This window comes from Anser brachyrhynchus (genome assembly GCF_964034855.1).
Source record: "Anser brachyrhynchus genome assembly, chromosome: 2".
NCBI classification, from domain to species: Eukaryota; Metazoa; Chordata; class Aves; order Anseriformes; family Anatidae; genus Anser; species Anser brachyrhynchus.
The window spans coordinates 158,681,865-158,704,698 of NC_137695.1; the positions used below are offsets into that span (position 1 = coordinate 158,681,865).

Here is a 22,834-nt window from a genome sequence, read left to right on the forward strand (position 1 = left end):
GTGTAATGAGTCAGTTCCGGTGCCTGCTAGTGTTCCTTGATACTCCTTAATTTACTAGTGTAGGAATTACCTAGAAATCTTTCCATCAGTGCTTGTAACCTTTCAATTGGATCCATGGGAGTTTAACACATTTCTTAACGTTCAGCTTTGGTACGACACCAAGATCCTGTGCACAGTCTGCTGCTGTAGCAGAGGGGAATTAACAAATGGGGAAGAATTGAGAAAAGAGCACCGAGGTGGCTGAAAAGCAAGGGAGAGCGACTTGTGAAGAGGAGGATAACTGTTAGCACTCGAGGAGTTTAAACACCAAAGGGGAAGAAGAATTATTTGCAGGGTCCAATAGAGTTTTACTAGGTGTTAAGAGCTGAGAACGAGTAAGGAATCTTTAGCGAGAACAGAGGGAAGCATTTCATCAACACTGAAGTCTGCTGGACCGTGAAACAGTCTCCCAAAATAAATAGTGGCAGCCCTACAGCCCGGGTCATTTTAAATTAGACTGGCCAAAGTACTTGAGCGGATTCTCCAGGGAACAACTCAATACCGGGTCCCAGGGATGGCCATGTCAACCTCTGATGGGCATGATAATGAGGCTCCCCAACGCTGCTGTGAGCAGAGTGCATTTGAACGCTGTTTGACACTTACACGGCAGCAGATCTTTCACGTACGGTGCTTGTCATGATATCATGTTATTTATACATTACTTTGAGTTGAAAAGTCTGTGTGAAGAGGCGAGCAGAGCCCTCGTAAGTCAAACCCCTGGACTATCGAAGCTGATGAAATAGCTTGCATTAAACCTTCTAAACGGTTAGCATCAGTGAGAGATTTTACTGAAAATACCCCTCAGCAAGAAATTATACGTAGTAATGAGTGAACAAGGAACATGTTCGAACAAACAAACATACTCTGACAGACTCTGTGGGGCTTTTTCTTATTTTATTTTTATTGTATTTCATCTTCTGTCTGGTTCCAAATGCTTGACTGACAGAAGTGTAAGTTGGCATCTATCACTTCTCTTCAAAACAGATAGGAAATGAACATCAACATTTCTCAACACCAATCCATGGGGAACAGGCTTTCCTAAAAATAAAGAGCATCTCACACCTGTTGCCACAGCCTATTCAGCTCATCTTCTCTTTTGCCAAGAGAGGTATCAGCTAAAATGAAGTTCTGTTGTTTTCTTTTGTTTTCTCCAGGATATCCTCAACTGATGATCAGAAACTAGATGGAGGTGTTCTCGACGTATACTCACTTCCCACAAGCAAGCAAAGCATCATCTCTCATGCTCTGATGACCAGATATTACTGGAGAAACCTGTCTGCCTTCTCATATTAGCCACGTTAATGCTTGAGTTCTGCATCATATATTAAAAAAGAAAAAAAAAAAAGAAAGAAATGGAAACCTGTGGAAATACCCCTTGGACCAGGGGATCCTTTCTGTGATGTTTTGCTTCTTCTGACCTACATGAGGAAACAACACTTTAAACAACTTATTCTCCCAATTCTCTCTGAGATGTAGGATGACACTCTTATCCTCGTTTCAATAAGTGACTTAAGATCAGTATGATGAGCACCCAGGTCACATAGGCTGATGGCAGAATTGACATTGAACTACTTCCAAATGCTTTCCTAGCACCCTTTTGTTAGGGAACTCACCATGGGCACCTGCAGCTGATGGTCTCCCATCTGTAATGTCCACCCAGTTAGTGCTGATTTATCACCTGTGACATGACTGTGTTTCAGCCAGACTCACCTTATATTCATTTGGTCTGAGTGACTGAACTCCTAATTGTTAAGTAATTTGGTAATTACATTTATTTCTATAAAGTGCCTGACATCTGCTGCCTTTCAGGGCTGAGAGGTGATATGATCAGTCCTGGTAATGTCAGGTTTGGTAGCCAACAAAATGGGCAGCTGCCTACCCCCATGGGCTGAGCTGTTATTGCTGCTGTTCCTCCTGTGGGGATAGAGAGTAAAATGGGCGTAGGGAGCTCAGGATAAATAAAGTGGCCTTTGTTATTACAGGCACAACCCTTCCCAACAGCAGGAGCTCTTCAAATATGCCCTTGGATAACATTGGTAGTAGGGTGATGGTTGGACCAGATGATCTTGAAGGTCTTTTCCAACCTTATTGATTCTATGACATTTCTGTCCTGGCTGTCCCCCACTGTAGATGGTAATAGCATGCTCACTGCTGCATTATCAGCCCAGGAAGCACAGGAGTGGGATGTGAGGCTCCTGTAGAAAGGGACAGAAGGTTGTGGAAGAGGTGGGATGACCTGATGGAAATGGTCATAGTGCCTGGCAGGGCTTCTTCTCCTCCTCCTCTCTCATCACCTCTGGATCAGCTGTGTCTGTATTGGAAGGATCACCAGAGGTCGTCTGAATCAATACTGCATTTAGCACTTTTTTTTCTGTAGGTCTTTCCAGTCACCAGGCAAGGTTCCTCATTCGGTGGTTATCCATTTCTTCTCAAAGTTTTAATTCTTCCCCCCTGACCACAGGTGCCAATGAAAAGGCACAGGGGGCTAAATTATATCCATTTGCTATGGCAGAGCTTGTGCCAGCACTGAGCACTGACAATGCACATTACAGTTCAGCTCATGTATTTCTGATGGCACATTTTACAGTGCTATATATAAAGTTGTTATGGCATCTATTATTCACTGCCAATACAGTTCAAGTTAAAATAGGTTTTATATAACAGTTCAAAGCAATATTTTAAGAAATAACACTTGTGTCAAGGCTGCTGTGTCCTACCAGATTTTGACATTTCCAAGCAATAAAGATCTTTATCCAAAATGTAAGGTTTTGGCGAGACATCTCCCTTGCAGACTTCTCTATTTTTAATCTGCAAGCAATATCAAAAGAAGTAGATTTAAATAAAATGAACAGCCAGCTGAACTTCTGACATGGCTGTTATCTTTCTAGGTAGAAACTGTGAACACTGAAAAGTGCTTCAAGGGACGTTCATGACAGAGAACAATGTCCCATTAACCTGCACCTCTGAAGAGATTCTAGAGATGTGGAAAACACAGAAGTGGGAAAGAGCCATTGGAACATTAAGAAGATATCTATTATGGACCCAATTTTATATCTGTTTTTGAGGACACGAGATGGCAAGAGAATTCATTTCCTCATTCCTTTAGCAATGAAAAAACGTTTTTATATGTGTTCTTGCAAAAAGGACAAATTCGATGTCTCCAAAAGAAGAGGCCCAACACTGGTACCAGCATCACGAGCTTCTCTGAAGTTATGTGCTTATCAGTGTGCCCCAGAAGACACAATGTTCTAGCAATGCTCTGCTTAAGACCTGCGTGTTTCTGGTGCTAGATGCTCAGAAAAGTAACAATCCCAGTAAGGCCAATCTACTTGCATAAAATATGTTTTGCACTGCTCTGTTCTTCATTCTGGTCCCCAAAGAGCACAGGAGTACAAATGCTATATATCAATTTGGTGATAAATTTAGTTTATTAGTTGGGTTTGACAGTTAAGAATAATGTTTCCTCTTAGCCTTCTTGGTTAGTTACTGGTTTCGAAAGCATATTGGGAAAAAAAAGTTGTAAGGGTGACTTTGAGCTCAATGAGTCCCTTCTCCGTACACTGACAACTTCTAATGAAATTGGGGAAGTTTTAATGTACAAGATGAGTCTTTTCACAAGAAATATGTTCATGTGGGTCAACAAACAGAAAAACAAAACCCAGTGAAAATGATTTAAAAGCACCATCTGCTTATTCAAATACAGCTGGGGAGAGGTATGATGCAGTCCAAAAATCCATTTCATTTTCATTATATTTCTTTCAAAAGAGATGTTAAATAAAATACTGCTGGGCCTAAATGCTTTCCTCCTGGGGAGAAATGTTTTAGCTGCATTTGAAATAACGTATGTGGAATGCAGTCCTGCTTACTGGATAAACACGGATCTCAGATAGCAAAGCAAAATGGATGCAGCTATGTTGGGGACGAGGAAAAACAACTGGTAAAAGCAGTGCACACATTCTTGGGAAGCACAAGTCTGAACTTCACTAATTGCAAAAGCCAAATAGGTTATTCAGAGGGAAGTTAATATTAAGCAGAAAGGTAAGCAGAAGCTACCAAATCAATAGATATGCAATCTGCAAAATACATGAGCACTGCATTTATTGAGAAGTTGTATAGCACTGGGACTATATTCACCCAAACTCCTTGGCTGTCTCCTCAGCTTTCAACACCAGCAGCTTTCCTCCCGTTTCCACAAGCCACTGGAAAGCAGCTCTCAGGATGCATAGATGTGTACAATACAGAGAGGGAACAGCAGAAGTCACCCTGAGTACCCCTGCATGGCCACGTGGTCCAGCGTGGCACCATGAGAAATACCTTACTATGGCACAAACACAGAATTTTAAACAGTAAAATAAGGACTACTTTTTTTTTTCTTTTTTTTTTCTCCCCTGGGAAGGAAACAGGGCAGGATAAAGTTGAAAAGAGAAAAGCAGTGACTATATTTTAGAATAAACAATCACAACATCCTTCTAATCCACAACACGATGCAGAAATACCATTGCATCCATCCTTCTTGCACATCACAGTACAAGATCATGTCAAAACATGCATCTTCTTGAAACAGAGTTCCCTAGAGTTTGTCCTGGTGGGTGCAAAGAGATTCCCCAGGTATGAAAAGTTAATTCACTCCCAAAAATACTCAATGTGAGAATATTCTTTCACAATTTCATCCCTAGTAATGCACACAAGTGCACAAAGGTCAATCATCTCTATTCAGCAAACCATAACAGAGATTAGATGTACGCTAACCTCAACCCACTCCTATAAAACCATCAATATTTCCTACTTACAGGATTGACTCATATGTAACTATCACTGTGTGCAGAGGTCAAACCTTCACAGCACCATTCTACAGCAGGAACATTTGTCCTTTTTACCACTGTTAACTCAATCACAATTCCTGCTACACCACAACCAAAATCCATTCTGATAAAATTAGCTCAATCCCATTAAAGGACAAAGTATAGTCCTTAATTAAATGTTCTGATTTATTCTGAAGCCCTCTTTTTTTGGTTCAGCTTGAGTTTAGGCCTGTAAAAGCATACACATTAGAAAGATTTTATGTTCTAGTTTTTACTCATTTATTAACTAAATTTGGGTAACAAGAGTTTCCGAAAGCATAGAAGAGAGGTATAAAAAGAAAAATGTGGGATGTTTAACTCATTCAGACCTCTTTTTGTTCCCTTTACCATATTATATTTATAGCACCTCTAATAAAAAAAAAAAAAAGTGAGGAAAAAGAGTATGCCTTCTTTTACCTATATTAAGAATATCCAAACACTGTGACAAAGCAACAATTCTCGAAAAAAATCAACTTATTTCATCTACTTATTATTCTCTCTAATGAGAAAGATGAATATTTTCTGTCCCAAACTTCAGTTTCAATTGTTTCTACAACACACCAAGAAAGTTGTTTTGCTGTTCAAAAGCAAGTTCAACTAAACTACCTTACTACAGGCCGTTATGGAAGAAGAAAATACCAGCCAATGAAAATTAATTACTACTTGCCATTTTTATTACAGGTCATATAGGTTTCTAGTTCTTCCTTCTGCCACTCAGTTCCAGTTTTAGAAATGCCTGATAATCTCTCCTATATGTAGCGATGATGTACAGGCAGCCACGTTAATTAGCATTTCTTTTTGTCACGTTGAGCAATGCAGAACACAAGGAACCTGCACTTCCAGCTCGCAAGCCCACGACAAGAGGAGGTTACTGACCTCAATCTGCTGAATGGCCTCCTCCCGCTGACGGATGGCCTCCAGATCCTCTTCCGTGATTTCTGAGAGCAAGGCTTGATCCTGGCTCTGGTTTTGCCACATGCCATCTCCTCCGTTAAAGATCTTCTCATCGTCAGCGAGGTCAGAGAAGGGAGTCCTAGGGCTCTGCTCAGGTGGGGGAATAGAAAGAAAGCAAAGGAAATTTAACTGTGGTTCAGTTTTATACAGCCCTCTCGCAGGAAAGAAAACAGTCGTACAATAGATTACATAAACCATAGTGAAAAGGTGAAGAGAGTAACTGGAAGTCACATGAGAGAACACATATCAGGTCTTGAGGAAGAGTTAGGACCTGAAGCCAGATCTCTTGAGCTATGTTAGAGCCCCAGCAGCCAGTTTCTGTTTTCTGACAATTCTCACAGAACAAAACATTTACATGCAGCTGAAAAAAAACATACATTTACCTCATTGATTTTACTGTAAAACCTTCTAGAATTAGATGCTTTCTCAGATGTATATAAGCCCTATGTGTCTGCCTTGAAGACTTTACAGTCCAACTTTCAAAAGAAAACAAAGATGCTATCTTGTTTATTTATGAGAAACTATAAATACAACTAAAAAAAAAAAAAGCAAGGCATTGATTATAATGTTCCTGCACAGTCATCAGTATGAGAACCTCACAGCCTCACAGCTTTATGGTGTTTCCTCTGTAGAGCTGACTTGCTTTTGCTTCAACGTCAGAAACTAATTTCTAGGTAGCTAGATGCTCGTGTTGCCTTCAGGAGCTGTGCTTGTGTTCTGAGCCAGGTTCAAAGAGCCTGCTCGTGATCCAACTCATCTACACTGTGGAGGTTTTGCAAGGTCTTCTCATGCTCCCAGCCTTTAGCTTCTGCGCCTATAGAGACGATTCAGTATAGACAGGACTCAAGAGAATGAACTGACACGAGGTTGGTGTGGACGGTCCAGAGGTCAAGTCCAAGTCCTAAACTAATAGGCACCGCAGAAGGCTCCAATCGTACAAGTTCATGGGTATTTAACTTCAAATAATGCACGTAGTCCTTCAAACTGGCCTTGATTTGAGCTCTGACTCCCAGTCAAAAGTTACAATAAAAAGACATTGCAACTGCTTCCAGCGCTATGAAGTTGAAAGACGAAATGGCAGTTGCTACAGCACTCTCTTGACCTGAATGTCCCCAAAGTCCCCAAAAACTACAGGAGAAAACAAGCACAACCATTGAGGAGCGTGCTCAGTTCTCTGAATCTGGACTAACCAGAAACACAATCGCTGGGGCTCTTCAAGGAGTGGTGTTTGAGAAATAAAGGCCTTTGCTCTCTTGCTACAGCTAAGTTCTCAAAGTCGTTAAATGCCCTGAATTCTCCCAAATTGGACAGGATGCAAGGCCATCACGTAGCTTGTTGGAAGGGTGCAGAAGGACTGGAAGACTGTAAGGACTGCAGTGGAAGTCGCAGTGGAAAAAAATGTCAAATCACCTAGGCACGAACGAGAAACCTAACCGATCATGCAAGAGGGAGGCAGGAAAATGAGCAAAAAAAGCCACTTATAAGGGGTTTTACTTCGTGCTGCTCTGCTTAGAGATCTGCCTTGGAGGAACTGTGAAGGAGGCATAGAGAAAATGGGTAGTTTTTAACTATTACTGTCACATTTAGACACGCAAACTAGCTAGATTTTGAAGAATATCAGGCACCTGGAAACTGTTATTTAACTCTTTAAAAAGTGTATAATTTCTGCATTTGGAGACTAAAGAACTTTTGCCTAAATATAGACTTTGCCTAACAAAAGCAATTCATTATTATTATCACCATTGTCTAGTTGCAGACGAAGAAAATTATACAATGTGATGAAGTAAGTAGGGTAATGGAAGAAGTAGAAGCATGCAGAAAAAAATGGCAGTATAGAGTCAAGTATATTTCAAACATATAAACAGAAGATCAAAATATTTGACATGAACATCTTTGTTTCACCTTCTGCTTCCCTGGGATCTGTTATCTACAGAGAAAGGGTGTGTTACAGGAAGAAAATCATCATTTAAAATGAGGTTAAAAATGCATTTACACTTTAAAAGACATATTTTAATAGGATTACAATACTCTGGGGGGGTTTATTCACCAATTATTGTGTGCCTCGGACACTAACTTATCTAGTTGAGTGTTTCACTGCCAAAAACCTATATTAATGGACTCAAGAAGAAAAGAAAACACACCATGGGGTATTCTAATGCTTCGTTCTTAGTGATAGAGGAGTTCTTGCATCTTCACCAGTTATACTACACAAGGTGATGAAGGCTGGAAGGGCTCATGTGTTTGACCTCTGAAGATGCAGGAAAGCAATGATCTGGTGAAGTGCTATGGTCACAAAGCTGCTGTACCATGGATTTAAATGCATGTGAATGGCCACCTTAATCCATGCTTCCCCATGCAGATATATCCCTTTCAGTGGAAGATATCAAATTTGCTAATTACCAAATGTTTCCCATCCTGTTCTGAAGTGGGAGCACAGGATTAACAGGAGATTCAGCAATACAATAACCAGCTCCTCAAATTATATTAGTCCCTGCAATACTACAGTTGTATCACAAAGATGCTTGGTCTGGCTTCTGTCAACTGTATCTGTCATCCTCTCTTGTTGGTCCTACTATCTGTAAATAACCCGCAAATATAATACACGTAGAGCAATGCAAGTGATGCTGCTCAGTCATCTCTTACAAAAGCCGGCTATTTACGAGTTTAAATACATAATGGTCTAGAAACAGATGTTTTTCTCCAAACAAAGTAGTGGCTTAAGTTAATTTCAGAGCTGCTGAAGGCAATTATGTGATTTTGTGTCCTTAACATCTTTTGAGAAAACCCAACCACAACTGCTGAATGAACGAGTGAACTGTGAAACAACAGAATGCAGGGGGTCTCAAATTGCCTCCCAGCCACGAAAACGGCTCCATAGTAACCTTAACTGTAGGCATCATGACCTGCTAGGGGGATCTGTATGGCGGCCGGCTGTGCAGAGAAATTAAAAGTGATTTTGTGGTTGTTGATGCTAGAGTGTCCCTCATTTCAGTGATAAAGTGAACAAATCCTGGATTTGGAAATGAGAAGAAATCTAATGACTTAATATTTCTGATTGAAAACTATGTATAAGTGGGTTTATCGGTGTATTTCTTTCCCTTTAGAGTTTTGCTCATTGCCATATCTGACAAAATCTCTTATTTATAGCAAGAAGAAATATGATGGAGGGCACTCATTGAGCCTCCACAGATAAAGTTCCTTTTGACAATGCACTGCAAGGGGCCATAACTCCCCATACAGGCATTTCTGCATTAAATTTGATTTAGTGCCAAATTTTATGCCCTGTGAATCTCTATGTAATTTTCTGTTGGATTTCCTTTCATAAATTGTTAATTGGATGTGTTTGAAGTTGCTCTTTTGTTGAAATTTGCCTGTGGCAGATTTTTGTCAAGATGTATCTATAAACCAGACACTGCCTGTGAAAAAAAAATGATAGGAGAGAAAAAGTTGAGTTTATCTGATATGCTCAGTAGTTCTTTTAAAACTAAATTCTTAGGACTGAGGGTCATACTTTGTTGTTATTCATCATATCTGAAAAATTATGCCCCAGCACAACATTTTTTTCTGTTGGATAAAATCTCTTCACTGGGATAAAATCATTCCTGCTTACAACTACATTTTTTTATCAGATTTATTCTACAAAAGGGAAGATGCTATATGCAGCTGCTGATAGAGGAAAAGGGAAAAAAAAAAAAGAAAAAAAAAAGTTTATCTGGAAGGGGCAACTTCTGCCAGTATCTGTATTTTACCAGCCATCAAATCTTTACATCAGAAGCTGCACATCTGAGACCGCTCCGAAGACGAGTCCCCCCCAGCCAGCCCTGTGTCTGCTTCACTCCCCATTTGTATATTATTTGGGACAAAAGAAGGGTGCTAACATGCACAATTTCTTCTCTACGTACACAGCAGTATCAGTAGTTTTACAGCCCATGTCACATAAAACCAGCAAGGAAGGGACTGAAATGACCTCTGTTAATAGGCTCTTAATTCCGCCCAGAAGCAGAAATCTAACCTGAACTACTCCTGCTATAATATCACCTAACCTGCGGGGTTCATCTTCAGAGAATTAGGGAATATCCTGCAGGTGGGTGCTGGTAACAATTCAGTCCTGTAGCTCTCTTTTACGTCTCTAACTTTAACGATGTAATTTCTGATTGCTCATTACAGGCTGTTCCCTTACCAGATATTAAAATAATCAAGCAAACAAGGCATTTTGGACAGGTACTACAGATAAAGGACACGATGTGTTGACCGGGTATAGGTGAGAAAAGACTCAGCACCAGTGAAAGGTTTAGTGATTTCAATGGAAAAATTCTTTTCCACACTTCAGCAAAACCTGGATCCGAAAACCATGAAGACGCAGCAAAATTGTAAGGCAGAAAGAGGGAGACACAAGCACACACTCTGCTCAGCTCAGATTAGATACAAGTCAGATGATTAAGGAGTCCGATGTGAGCTGCTATTGCAGCCTCTCACGGTCGTTCCAAAACTATCTGTAAAAGACGTAAATAACCAAGACTTCTTGGAGATGGGTTTACGGACTGTGTCCCCCAGATGAAAGACACAACCAGAGGGACAGAGGGATGAAGGGCTGAGGAGGACATTTGCACTTCTACCTTCGGTTTCTGTGTGAAGGCAATTGAAGAGGAGAACTAGGAAGAGGAAGAGCTCCCACCTTGCTACCTTAGGATGGATGTGACAGCATTGCTCTTGCCAAAACAAGGAAGGCGAGTCTCCTAACTGGATTGAAAACCTAACTCTGGAGTGTGAGAAGGAACACAATATGTTTCTGGCTACTTCTCCACTCAAGTGCATATTTCAATCAGTTAGAGCTGTCCTCATTATCGCATGGTTGGAAGACACTCATGACTGAAAGCTGTCTCATTTATTCTAGATCATCCTGCAAGGTCTTGGAGTTATTAATGTGCTGAAATATTTCACATTATTGTGCTGAAATATTATTATTGCATTATTATTTCACATTATTGCTCTGAAACACAAAATTCATTATGCACTTTCTGTTACTGAAAGTTCACTGAAAAATAACCAAAATCATGAAATTAGGATCAATGCAGGAAGAAGGGGGCTGGTGACTGGCTCTACTACACAGGGCCACTTGCCTCAGCTCAAAACCATCCCAAAACAGAAAATAACGTTCCTTTTCTATGCACATCATAGCTCACAAATTCCCTGATCACCCCCAAGTTTATACAAGCCCAGGCAGAAGTCATCTCACTAATAATAAGCTAATTTTGTAGTACGTATTGCAGGTTGTTGCACGGAAACCTTTTGCAGCCAGGAAAATAAGAGTATTTTAGAGGTCTTACACACCTCAGGCAGCACACCAAGGAAAGGTGCTCTGTCTTCTCCAGTCTCCAGAAGCTTCCCGTGCCTCCAGCAGGGATATGGCCAGCTCACACAGTAATCAACGCACCTCCCACACCTCCTGCAAGCTCTCACATCTCCTTGGGTAACATTTTGGCTCTGGCTTTCACACAAAATGCAAATGCAGAGATGTTTATCTCCTGCTTTATAGTATGTATAGACACATAAACAGCCAGGCTACACTTTATGAGGATATCCTATTCTCGCTAGCATCCAGGCTCAGAGATTCGCATTTTATTGCATGTAGAATAATGAGGCCAGAGTGCCTGCATTAAAGATCAATAAAATACTTTGCATGGAGGACCACTGTGCAGAATACTGCCGTCGTTACGCTACTTGCTTGTGCCTGACACATTTTTAATAGCACGTTGGCACTGCAAGCCGAAAAGGACAAAAATGGCACGGAATAGCCAGTTTGGCCTGCCTATCTACAATATACAGCTAGGTTAAGAAGACAAATAAATCGAATTAGATAATCTTTCTCAAACCACCCTTCCAAAACAACTCACCCTGGAGTCTCAATGAGATTTAGAGCTGTTTCTCGCCAAGCAAAAGCCCAAAGCAATTACAGGTAGAAAGGCCTCAGGCAGGCACAGAACAAGCAGCCTGGGACCTCTAAATCTTTTAGAGGAGTGAAATAGTGATATTACAACTTTGCATTATCTTTCACACAGAAGATCGCAGTGGTGATTGGTAATCTGAGCTCTGTTATCTTAGGAGAGGAGCTTCCCACAACAACAGGGGAAGAAATGCAATCACAAATTAACCATTGCTTGCTCTTCCCTCTCACTCAAACGCTGGGCACATTTTAAACTACTGCCTTTAAGTCCTAAACAAAGGCCACTTTCAGGGGGATATTTTCCATCCTTCCTGCATGCATCTCTAACACAGGCAAATACAGAAATGCATTCAGCATTTTCTTCGAGTTATGTAAATGTGATTACTCTGCACCAATGTAGCATGAGAAAAAGCAGCATGCAAAAATTAGCATAAAGGGAAGGGTTGAAGTACATTTTTATTTAAATTAACTAGAATGTCTCATGTTTTGCTGTCTTCACTCTTGATCAAGTTGTTTACTTTTGAATGATGCGGGCCTGAAATTGAGCAAGAAAATCACCATTTCTACCAGCTTCCTGCTATGGAGTCTGCAAGAAATTACTAGTTTTAGGGAAAATGTAAAAACAGAAACTATTTTGCTGATTCGCTTTTCAGCATTTATAAATTCAATCATTCAAGTCTCTGCAGTCATGAAGACTAAGAAAATCCATTTAGTTTCCTGGAACTAGAAGAGACTTACTAACAGAGTACCCAGTTCATACCTCCTACTGTTTCTTTCTTCTTTATTTTTCCTTCAAGACTTTATTACTCCACCAAATTCATTTTGAGCAATCCTGACCTCAGCTCCTAGGGCTGCTCTAGTTCAGAGTCGATCTCACTGTACTCAGGGTTGGAGAATTAAATGACATGTCTGTGGTAGACGAAGAAAAGGAAAATAAACCAGAGGCCTGAGGTTTAGCTCTCTGATATCCAATGTGCTTTTAAGAAGTGCCGCGTATTTTCACCCCAAGGTGAAGACGAAATTTAGGAAGAATGCCCTTCCCACCAGGCTCAGGTGGTGGGGCTGACACCAAGCACAGCCTTAGGTCAAATAATTTGCCCATGGAAAGCGTCAGCTTCTACAGCAAATTTCGGCTGATCGCAAGGGCTACATTTGTCACTTATTTTCACAGAATCACAGAATCGTCTAGGTTGGAAGAGACCTCCAAGATCACCTAGTCCAACCTCTGACCTAACACTAACAAGTCCTTCACTAAACCATGTCACTAAGCTCTACATCTAAACGTCTCTTAAAGACCTCCAGGGATGGTGACTCAACCACCTCCCTGGGCAGCCCATCCCAATGCCTAACAACCCTTTCAGTAAAGAAGTTCTTCCTAATATCCAACCTAAACCTCCCCTGGCGCAACTTTAGCCCATTCCCCCTCGTCCCGTCACCAGGCACGTGGGAGAATAGACCAACCCCCACCTCTCTACAGCCTCCTTTAAGGTACCTATAGAGAGCAATAAGGTCACCCCTGAGCCTTCTCTTCTCCAGGCTGAACAACCCCAGCTCCCTCAGCCGCTCCTCGTAAGACTTGTTCTCCAGACCCCTCACCAGCTTCGTTGCCCTTCTCTGGACTCTCTCGAGCACCTCCATGTCCTTCTTGTAGTGAGGGGCCCAAAACTGAACACAGTACTCCAGGTGCGGCCTCACCAGAGCCGAGTACAGGGGCACAGTCACTTCCCTAGCCCTGCTGGCCACACCGCTTCTTATACAAGCCAGGATGCTGTTGGCCTTCTTGGCCACCTGAGCACACTGCTGGCTCATATTCAGCTGCCTATCAACCAGTATTCCCAGGTCCTTCTCGGCCAGGCAGCTTTCCAACCACTCATCTCCCAGCCTGTAGCTCTGCTTGGGGTTGTTGCGCCCCAGGTGCAGGTCCCGGCACTTGGCCTTGTTGAACTTCATACAGTTGGCCTCAGCCCATCGGTCCAGCCTATCCAGATCCTCCTGCAGAGCCTTCCTGCCCTCGAGCAGATCGACACACGCACCTAACTTGGTGTCATCTGCAAACTTACTGAGGGTGCACTCGATCCCCTCATCCAGGTCATCGATAAAGATATTAAAGAGGACCGGCCCCAGCACTGAGCCCTGGGGGACTCCACTAGTGACTGGTCTCCAACTGGATTTGGCTCCATTCACCACAGCTCTTTGGGCTTGGCTATGCAGCCAGTTTTTAACCCAATGAAGCATATCCCAGTCCAAGCCACGAGCAGCCAGTTTCTTGAGGAGAATGCTGTGGGAAACGGTGTCAAAAGCCTTACTGAAATCAAGGTAGATCACATCCACAGCCTTCCCCTCATCCACCAAGCATGTCACTTTGTCATAGAAGGAGACGAGGTTCATCAAGCAGGACCTGCCTTTCATAAACCCATGCAGACTGGGCCTGATCGCCTGCTTGCCCTGCAAGTGCCGCGTGATGACACTCGAGATAATCTGCTCCATGAGCTTCCCTGGCACTGAGGTCAAACTAACAGGCCTATAGTTCCCCGGGTCTACCCTCCGGCCCTTCTTGTAGTTGGGCGTCACGTTTTCTAGCCACCAGTCGACTGGGACCTCCTCTGCGAGCCAGGACTGCCAATAAATGATGGAAAGCAGCTTGGCCAGCTCCTCCGCCAGTTCTCTCAGTACCCTCGGGTGGATCCCATCCGGCCCCATCGACTTGCGTACATCCAAGTGCTGTAGCAGGTTGCCAACCATTTCCTCGTGGATTATGAGGGCCACATCCTGCTCCCCATCCCCTTCCACCAGCTCAGGGTACCGGGTATCCAGAGAACAACTGGTTTTGCCTCTAAAGACTGAGGCAAAGAAGGCATTAAGCACCTCAGCCTTTTCCTCATCTTTTGTAACTAAGCTTCCCCCCGCATCCAGTAAAGGATGGAGATTCTCCTTAGGCCTCCTTTTTGTGTTGATGTATTTGTAAAAACGTTTTTTGTTATCTTTAACGGCAGTAGCCAGATTGAGCTCCAATGAGCTTTGGCCTTTCTAATTCTGTCCCTGCACAGCCTCGCAACATCCTTATAGTCCTCCTGAGTGGCCCGCCCTCTTTTCCAAAGATTATAAACCCTCTTTTTTCTCCTAAGCTCAAGCCACAATTCGCTGTTTAACCAGGCCGGTCTAGTTCCGCTCCGGCTCATCTTTGGGCACGTGGGGACAGACCGCTCCTGAACCATTAAGATTTCCTTCTCGAAGAGTGCCCAGCCTTCCTGGACACCTCTGCCCTTCAGATCTACCTCCCAAGGGACTCTGCCAACCAGTGTCCTGAACAGCTCAAAGTCAGCCCTCCAGAAGTCCAAGACAGCGGTTTTACTCGTCCCCTTCCTGACTTCGCCAAGAACAGAGAATTCTACCATTTCATGGTCACTCTGCCCAAGACAGATCCCGACCACCACATCTCCCACCAGTCCTTCTCTGTTTGTGAACAGAAGGTCTAGCAGGGCATCTCCCCTGGTAGGCTCTCTAACCAGCTGCGTCAGGAAGCTATTTTCCACACTCTCCAGAAACCTCCTAGACTGCTTTCTCTGGGCTGTGTTGTGCTTCCAGGATATGTCTGGGAAGTTGAAGTCCCCCACGAGAACAAGCGCTGATGATTTCGCAGCTTCTGCCAGCTGCCTGTAGAACTCCACATCCATCTCCTCATCCTGGTTTGGAGGTCTATAACAGACCCCCACCAGGATGCTTGCCTTGTTGGCCTTCCCTCTGATCCTAATCCATAGGGACTCAACCTTATCATTCCCAGCCTCAAGTTCCTCAACATCAAAACACTCTCTAATATAGAGAGCCACACCACCACCCCTTCTGTGCTGCCTGTCCCTTCTGAAGAGCCTATAGCCAGACATTGCAGCACTCCAGTCATGAGAGTGGTCCCACCATGTTTCCGTGATGGCAACCAAGTCATAGCCTGCCTGCTGCACGATGGCTTCCAGCTCCTCTTGTTTGTTACCCATGCTGTGTGCATTAGTGTAGATGCACTTCAGCTGGGCCATTGCCTCCTCCCCGGCCTTGCCATTGTTCCCCCTGGCACACCTCTAACCAGCCTTATTTTCACCCTGCATAACTCTTACAGATGCCCCATAAGCAAGAGAAGAAGCAGTTTGTCCTATTCCTATTTCCAGCCCTTCTCCTTTCTTTCCCTTGACTTGAGAACTTTATCTGCTATGCAGATAGATGGTCCTGTGGCAACTTGAGTGAAATGAAACAGCAGCAGTGAAAAAGAAGTATAAATTCCCCCTCTCTGTCACCTAACATCCTTTTATTTTGAAGCTCATTTTATTGAATGATGGAAGTCTGATCACAAATACCTAAACCCATCCTTCCCAAAGCCAGCTGCCTGTACTATCAGCAGCTTCAGGTGTCATCTCCATAAATGCAAAGCAAACAGATAAACGTTCCTTTAGGACTGTCTTGAAGAAGAGCATTCACCGGTATTTTTACAGCATCGCATCACATTTCTAAAGCTGTTCCTGCCCTTTCCTAGCTGTCTGAATTATATTCTCATCATTCTCTGGCTCCGCACAGCTCTGCTGCTGGCACTGTGTTTTGGCTGGCACTGCTGGCTGAGAGCTGTACTGTACGTCATCCCTGGATCCTGATGCTAGGCAGAAAACTCCCCTGCTTGCAGCTCCATCGCTGAGCAGCTGAAGCACCCAGCATTTCTGCAAATGGACCACGCTCACGAGAGCTCGCAGACACATCACAACTGCCTAGAAGGGACCGTGTTGTTTCTGCCTCCCGGTGTATGTGCCACGCAGCTGGAGAGCAGGTTCCTGCTAGAAAGGCGAACTAGAAGGCGAATGAGTCACTGGCTCACTTGTTAACACCTGTCTAGGGCAAAAAAAAAAACAAAAAGTGAGAAGCTTTTTCCTGGGTTCACATGGAGGCGAGAGCCAAATTCAGCTTGGTTTCCTGCGGCAGAGACAACCCCTAGCAAGGACGCAGTGCCACCCTTTAGAGCAGAGCAGGGGAAAAGTAGGAAGATGCTGGAAACACAAAGTACGTCCTTTTCTTTCAAGAAATTCACTGCTTTACATGGAAGGTATGAAAATGGGTGCATTTACTGAATCCTAATAGCTGCTACGCAGAATGGAGCATTTGGATTTGTATGTTAGTGGCAAAACCAGAGTATATTTCAACGCCATGCACTTCGAAGGAAAGCCACTCCTGTTAATCCTCATCTCCTTCTGCTTTTTTTGGAGTTCTCAGCTACTCTTTTTCAGAAACACAACTGATTCCCATAAAACAAACCTCTTTGACAGCAATCTGTTAATCTCATTTCACTACTGGTGTTTTCCGGAGTTTCGGTGGACTGCTCAGAGTCCAAGGAAACATTCACAGCCTGAAACTGAGAAATGTTCCCGTTTGGTGGCTGCTCTGCTAAACACCTGCCCATTTCACAGCCCTGGCACTGCCTGCAGTCACAACACTTCAGCCGCTGCCCAAAAGCCTGACCTGAAACGTGGACAAAAGCCAGAGGCAGCTTTTCACTGCCCATCTGAAGGAGCTTTGCTGGGCATCTGCTGGGGTCGGTGGTCAGCTGCTCGGCTGGGTAGACTAGGCGAGGGTCCTGCATCTTTGTAAGAGCAAGGTCCACCTCTGGGGGAGAGGAGGAGGAAAGCCGGGGGCTGAGCTTGGAGCAGAAGGATGGGACAAGGCTCCTTCATCCAACCACAGCTTCTGGCACCACCCACGGAAGAGCCCCCGCTCAAGTTATGGCAGCATTATCCTGGGAAAGCAGCAAGATGCTTCAGCACAGAAATGACTAGCTCTGGGACAACAGCACTGCCTCTGCAGGCAAACATAACCTATTTTCACTTACAGGCATTTCTCAGCCTTCTACAGTTGGGAATTACTATCCGCCAGATTTCACCATAAGGAAAAATGAGGCATCAAGACTTAAACAGTCTGTCTTCTACAGCAAAGGGTGCTCATCCCTTTGGTCCACCTCACAGAAAATTATTTCAATACCAACTCTGAACAAAGCAGGGCAGTGTCACAGGCTGGAAACCTGAAAACATAAAGTCAATGTGATATACTCAAAACAATCCAGCAAGTCAGAGCCAAGCAGAGTCCATCTGAGTAATTAACTGATGACTCCCACGAGGTGTCTCCAGATGAGAAAGAGACCTCTAAATAGAAAGCAAATCAAGTCCCTCAAGCCACAAGGGGCAGGCGCTGAGCTCTGCTCTCTGGGGACAGCGACAGGACCCGAGGGAACGGCATGGAGCTGGGACAGGGGAGGGTCAGGCTGGGTGTTAGGGAAAGGTTCTGCACCCAGAGGGTGGTTGGGCGCCGGGCAGGCTCCCCATGGCAGGGGTCATGGCACTGAGCTTGATGGAGTTCAAGAAGCATTTGAGCAACACTCTCAGATATGGGGTCTGTTTTTCGTGTGGTCCTGTGTAGAGCGAGGGGTTGGACTCAATGAGCCTTGTGGGTCCCTTCCAACTCAGGATATCCTATGATTCTGTGACCACAAACTGAAAAGATCAAAAACATTTTGAATAAATCTAGATTTAATAAAGCAAGGATGCTGTGAAGATGACAGAGGAACTCATTACTGACAAACACTAGGTAAATATTTTGTGGTATTTCCAAACACAAGCAGTGCTGAACATGGTAAAATTTGCCTGACTTTTTTCGAGGGTCTTTTTTAAGATTATATAATAAAGGAGTAGATCCAGGCAAGTGATTCTGGCAAGTATTTTAGTGAATGTCCCTTATCCTCCATCAGTGATATATAGTCAAGTGACCTTTAAACAGGTGGATGGACTTTTCCCCACTTGTTTTGCTAGAAAACAACTTGGCAGCAATGACAAAACCTATCCTGTTGGCAAAGCCATGAAGGCAGTCCCAACACTACTTGAGCTGGTTGTTCCTTCAAGCCCACTCAGGTGGATCTGAAGAGCACATCTGTCTATGTTTTATTGCAGAGGTTCTGCTATTCCTCTTGGGTCAAGAAAATAACCAAGACAAGGAAAACACAGTCCTTATGGGCTTCTCCTTAAGTCTTATGTCTCTTTTAAGCAACATATCTGCTCCAGCTAAAAAGGGATATGCTGAAAGTGTATAACCTAACAAACAGTTCATTTTATTGTCCCCCCATGCTACCAAACATGTTTTATTTTGCTTTTTGCTTCAAATACGATATGTTCCAGGTCATGGGACACAATCATCCTCTTGGGAGGAAAGGAGATACTTGGAAATTTGCATTGGATTCTAATAGTTTTGTTCTTAAGTGTATAATCATGGCACGGCACTGCATAGGAGAGCCTGTTTAGAAAAGGACTTTTTCAATCAAAAAGTCTTGGGCGTTTGTTGCTAAAGAAATACATCCAGTGAAATAAAGAACACATTTTCAACTATCGTGGTTAAGTGGTTGCTAAGTGCTAAGTTGCACTTCCTCTGTTCTCCATTAACACCACGGGGGCTCTTCCAGTGACCATTCCTCCTACCTGTCCCAGACACACGATGTAAGGGCAGAAGAGCCTTGTTCATTCCCCTGACCAGTGGTAGTCCCCAAAAAACCCAGTCTAAGATTGCAGCCCATAAATAACCTTAAAAAGATAAGTTCAACAGAAGGAATTAAATGCTTGCCCTGTTTTCCGTGTGCTGTGACAGCAGTAAGCCACTTGGATCTGAGGACACGGTATTACTGGAAACATTTAACAACCAGTCAACTTAATTTGGAGTACGTAAGTTTCAGTTGCAAGAAAAATGAAGAGTGACAACTTGAATTACAAGTCTAATGAAGTCAGGATATTTGCTGATTTGAAGAAAAACATAAGAACAGCAACAAGAAAATTGTATCTTTCCTCAAGAATAGCAATAAAGTTATTACAGATTTAGACAATGTCTCAAGAAAGAGAAACTAATGATTTTAGGTAAATTTACTTGTAGGTGTATATCTGTGACCAGAATGCCTGCGAAGTGAAATAATAAAAATGGGAAGTATAAACATTGCTCAAGGGAATAAAATACTCTTTCTGAATTAGTTTTTCCACGGAAAATTAAATAAGAGGAATTCTGCAGTTTGCTAATTTATCCTGTACGAGTGCTACATTGGGAAAGATGAAGTGAGTTTGACCTTACAAACAGTGACAAGAAATAGGAAATACCAGCAGAGATATGCAATGCAAGCCAGCTTTATTATCCTCGTGTGCTCCATGCTGTCTCTGTGCCATACATTTACAGAGCTGCTAACCTTTTTTAAGCTCAGCCGTTCAGTCCCACACCACACCATTAGCATATGGGCTTCACGGAGGCTTTCATGAGGATTGAAAAGCTACCTAAAATGTTTGCAAAATAAAACATTCAGGGAAGAGATTAAGATAAAAAATGCTGAAAGGTTTTCAGCTCAGTGCCTCTGGAATGTGACATGTAACAAAATTGCCCAAATTATGTTCATTTTTTCAGTGAACATCAGGACAATACCTTAACTGCGTCAAAGGCAAGAGAGGCCACAGATACAGATTTGGATAATTTCTACCACACATTTTTATTGGAACATTATTATTATTTATTTTACTTTTAACTGTACTATTCACTTGCCAAACTGATGGGGCATAAACCATCACCACAACTGTTCTTTATTAGCTTTAGCACTAAACCTACATGTTTCTTTCCCAACATCAGGCCATTCTGACTTCTATCATTTAACTTGGTGAATAATCCACCCAGCCTTCATCTATATTTTCACCTTGAAAGTGTTTATAGACTGTAAAAACATCTTTTTTGATAATCTCTTCTAAACTACTTAATTTAGCTCCCTCATTTTCTCATCTGATGCTTTATATTCTATGGGTTATGCTATTTTACTTGCTCTGTTTGGATTCTTTTTGGATCTCTCTTTATATGCCAATACCCTTCCCAAACCATTAGCTTGGAGATTTGATTGCTTGTGCCATAAAAATACTTCTGTTGGAAACTTTCACGCAAACACCGGAGGAATTTTGTCACATGTTAGAGTGTACTCTGAAAACTGCTGCATGTGTTTTTGGTTGGTTGCTTGCTTCTCAGTAATTTTCTTAACTATTCCACCTAGTCTCAAAGGGCTCAAATATGGATACTTTCCATTCCTACAGCAATAAAGGAGAAATGAACTGATTCTGCAAGGCTAGGACATACTCCCTGAATTAAAATCATATTTCACTCCCTGAAAGAGACCTCTGTCTCCAAAACCACGCTGGAAAAAGATGCTCTCAGTGGAAAGTGGACAGCTTTCTGCTCTTGCTCTGATGGCCAGATTACACCTCAAGCTTCAAAATGCCGTATGAAATAACTGCTTATTGTCAAAATCTGACAGCTCCATGCCCCTAGCTCCAACCAGCAGCAAGGGTGAGCATGTATTTCCAGTGGGCACACACATGCATACAACACATACAAACAACTGACCATATGTATTCACACTGACAAGACACATCCTCACCCACACAATCACAAATGGCACCAACAGCCTCATCCCACTGCCCTCTCTGGCTGACCAGGAGAGGGCAGGGTGTCATTCAGGCTTTTTCACATGCCATTGCTCCTCCATGCTCATTTATATTCATGAACGTGAGTTTTTCATTACTTAAACTAAGACATCACACTGCATACTCCTTGCTAACACATACACGTGTGTGCTCAGCATCATGCACATACCCACCAGCATTGTCCTCTCTTTCTGTCCAAGGACCCATGAATGTATGGGGGAGAAAGACACCACAAGGAAGCACAGGAAGGATATTTGTAGGGAGTTTATTTCCTTCTGCTCCTGTCTACTCAAGACAATATAGAGGGTTTCTCCAAAGGGTAATTCAATCCAATGAAGTTATGCCCTTATTTTGGTCTTTTTTTTGCCTTTTCTGTACTGACTTTCTAAGGACCTATGTGCTGCTAATGGAGCTAAGGAGCAGCACATGCTGCTAACAGTTACCTGAGGCTAGATGCCAGTTTGTGCCACCAGATCAGGTCTAGAGGTATAAACACGCACATGGGATCCCTCTTAAAGTAATTTGAGATGTTTGCACAGTACATATCTATGTCTGAACTCAGCAGCTAAATTGAACTTCCAGAAATCCACCTCACCAAGCTTTATGTATCTGGCAAGCACTGACCTCCAAACTCCTTATTAAGACTCCCATTATATTCAGTGGAGACACAGTCAATAAAGTCAATGGAGATTAGAGCCCTATGCTCCAGATTAAAAAGACTGACAGCTACTTAACACATGAGATTGCATCATTGTCTATAAAGGAAGCCTCCAACGTCAGGCTCAGAGGTAGAGACCTAAACTTCACATGCCAAGGTTTGGCTAGATGAATCCCAAGCAAGGGATACTATGGGGAGGAAGGGAAAAAAAAATACATATTGTTTTGCTCCCCCCCCCCCCCCCCCCCCAACTCCAGAGAACAATTCATCCTAGTTAATTCAGATGAGTACTTCAGAAAGTGAATACATTATCTACTGAGTGTCTATTTCTCTTTACTGGCTGTAGAAGGAATCTAGCTTCCTTCACTGGTAGAAATCTATGCTGTGGAAATATTAGCATGGATTCCTCCAACACACGTGATCTGAGATCCCACTAGATTTATCTGCTACTGGATGAAGACTAAAGCAAGACAGTTCTGGGGTGGTGTCCTGTCTGGATTCCGTCTTCCTGGAAAAATCCTCTCTTCCCCCCACACAGCACATCTAAGAATAGAAAATATGTTGGCAATTAATCTGAACAGCATAACTAACAAGTGACAAAAACATCACTGCTTTACTGATGCATAGTTTGTTTATTCATGTTTCACGCAGAATGACCCTCTATCTCACCACAGAGAAGCCATATGAAATGCTGAATTTCTTTTGACGTTTCCTTGAGCTGCTGGAGGCAAGCAGCATGCCCCCCACAGACGAGGTCCTTAATAGACTTAATGATACCATGAGGATATAAAGTGATCTAAGCCATATATTCACACTGTATGAGATCACACAGCATCAAAACTTTGATAGATGCCTCTGCTATTTGCTCATCCTTAAGGAGCAATGACCC

At 42.9% G+C, this 22,834-nt stretch overlaps 1 protein-coding gene across 14 annotated transcripts in view; it reads right to left on the minus strand.

The window, feature by feature from the left end:
* TSNARE1 (t-SNARE domain containing 1) overlaps positions 1-22,834 on the minus strand; it is a 462,256-nt gene that overhangs the window by 215,759 nt on the left and 223,663 nt on the right. For all 14 annotated transcript variants that reach the window (XR_013946781.1, XM_080580846.1, XM_080580849.1 and 11 more), the window contains one exon: positions 5,757-5,921. Coding sequence is in view for 13 of the 14 variants with exons in the window: in XM_080580846.1 (XP_080436972.1) it covers positions 5,757-5,921 (165 nt within the window). In the remaining variant the exon portion in view is untranslated. The remainder of the gene's footprint in view (positions 1-5,756; positions 5,922-22,834) is intronic.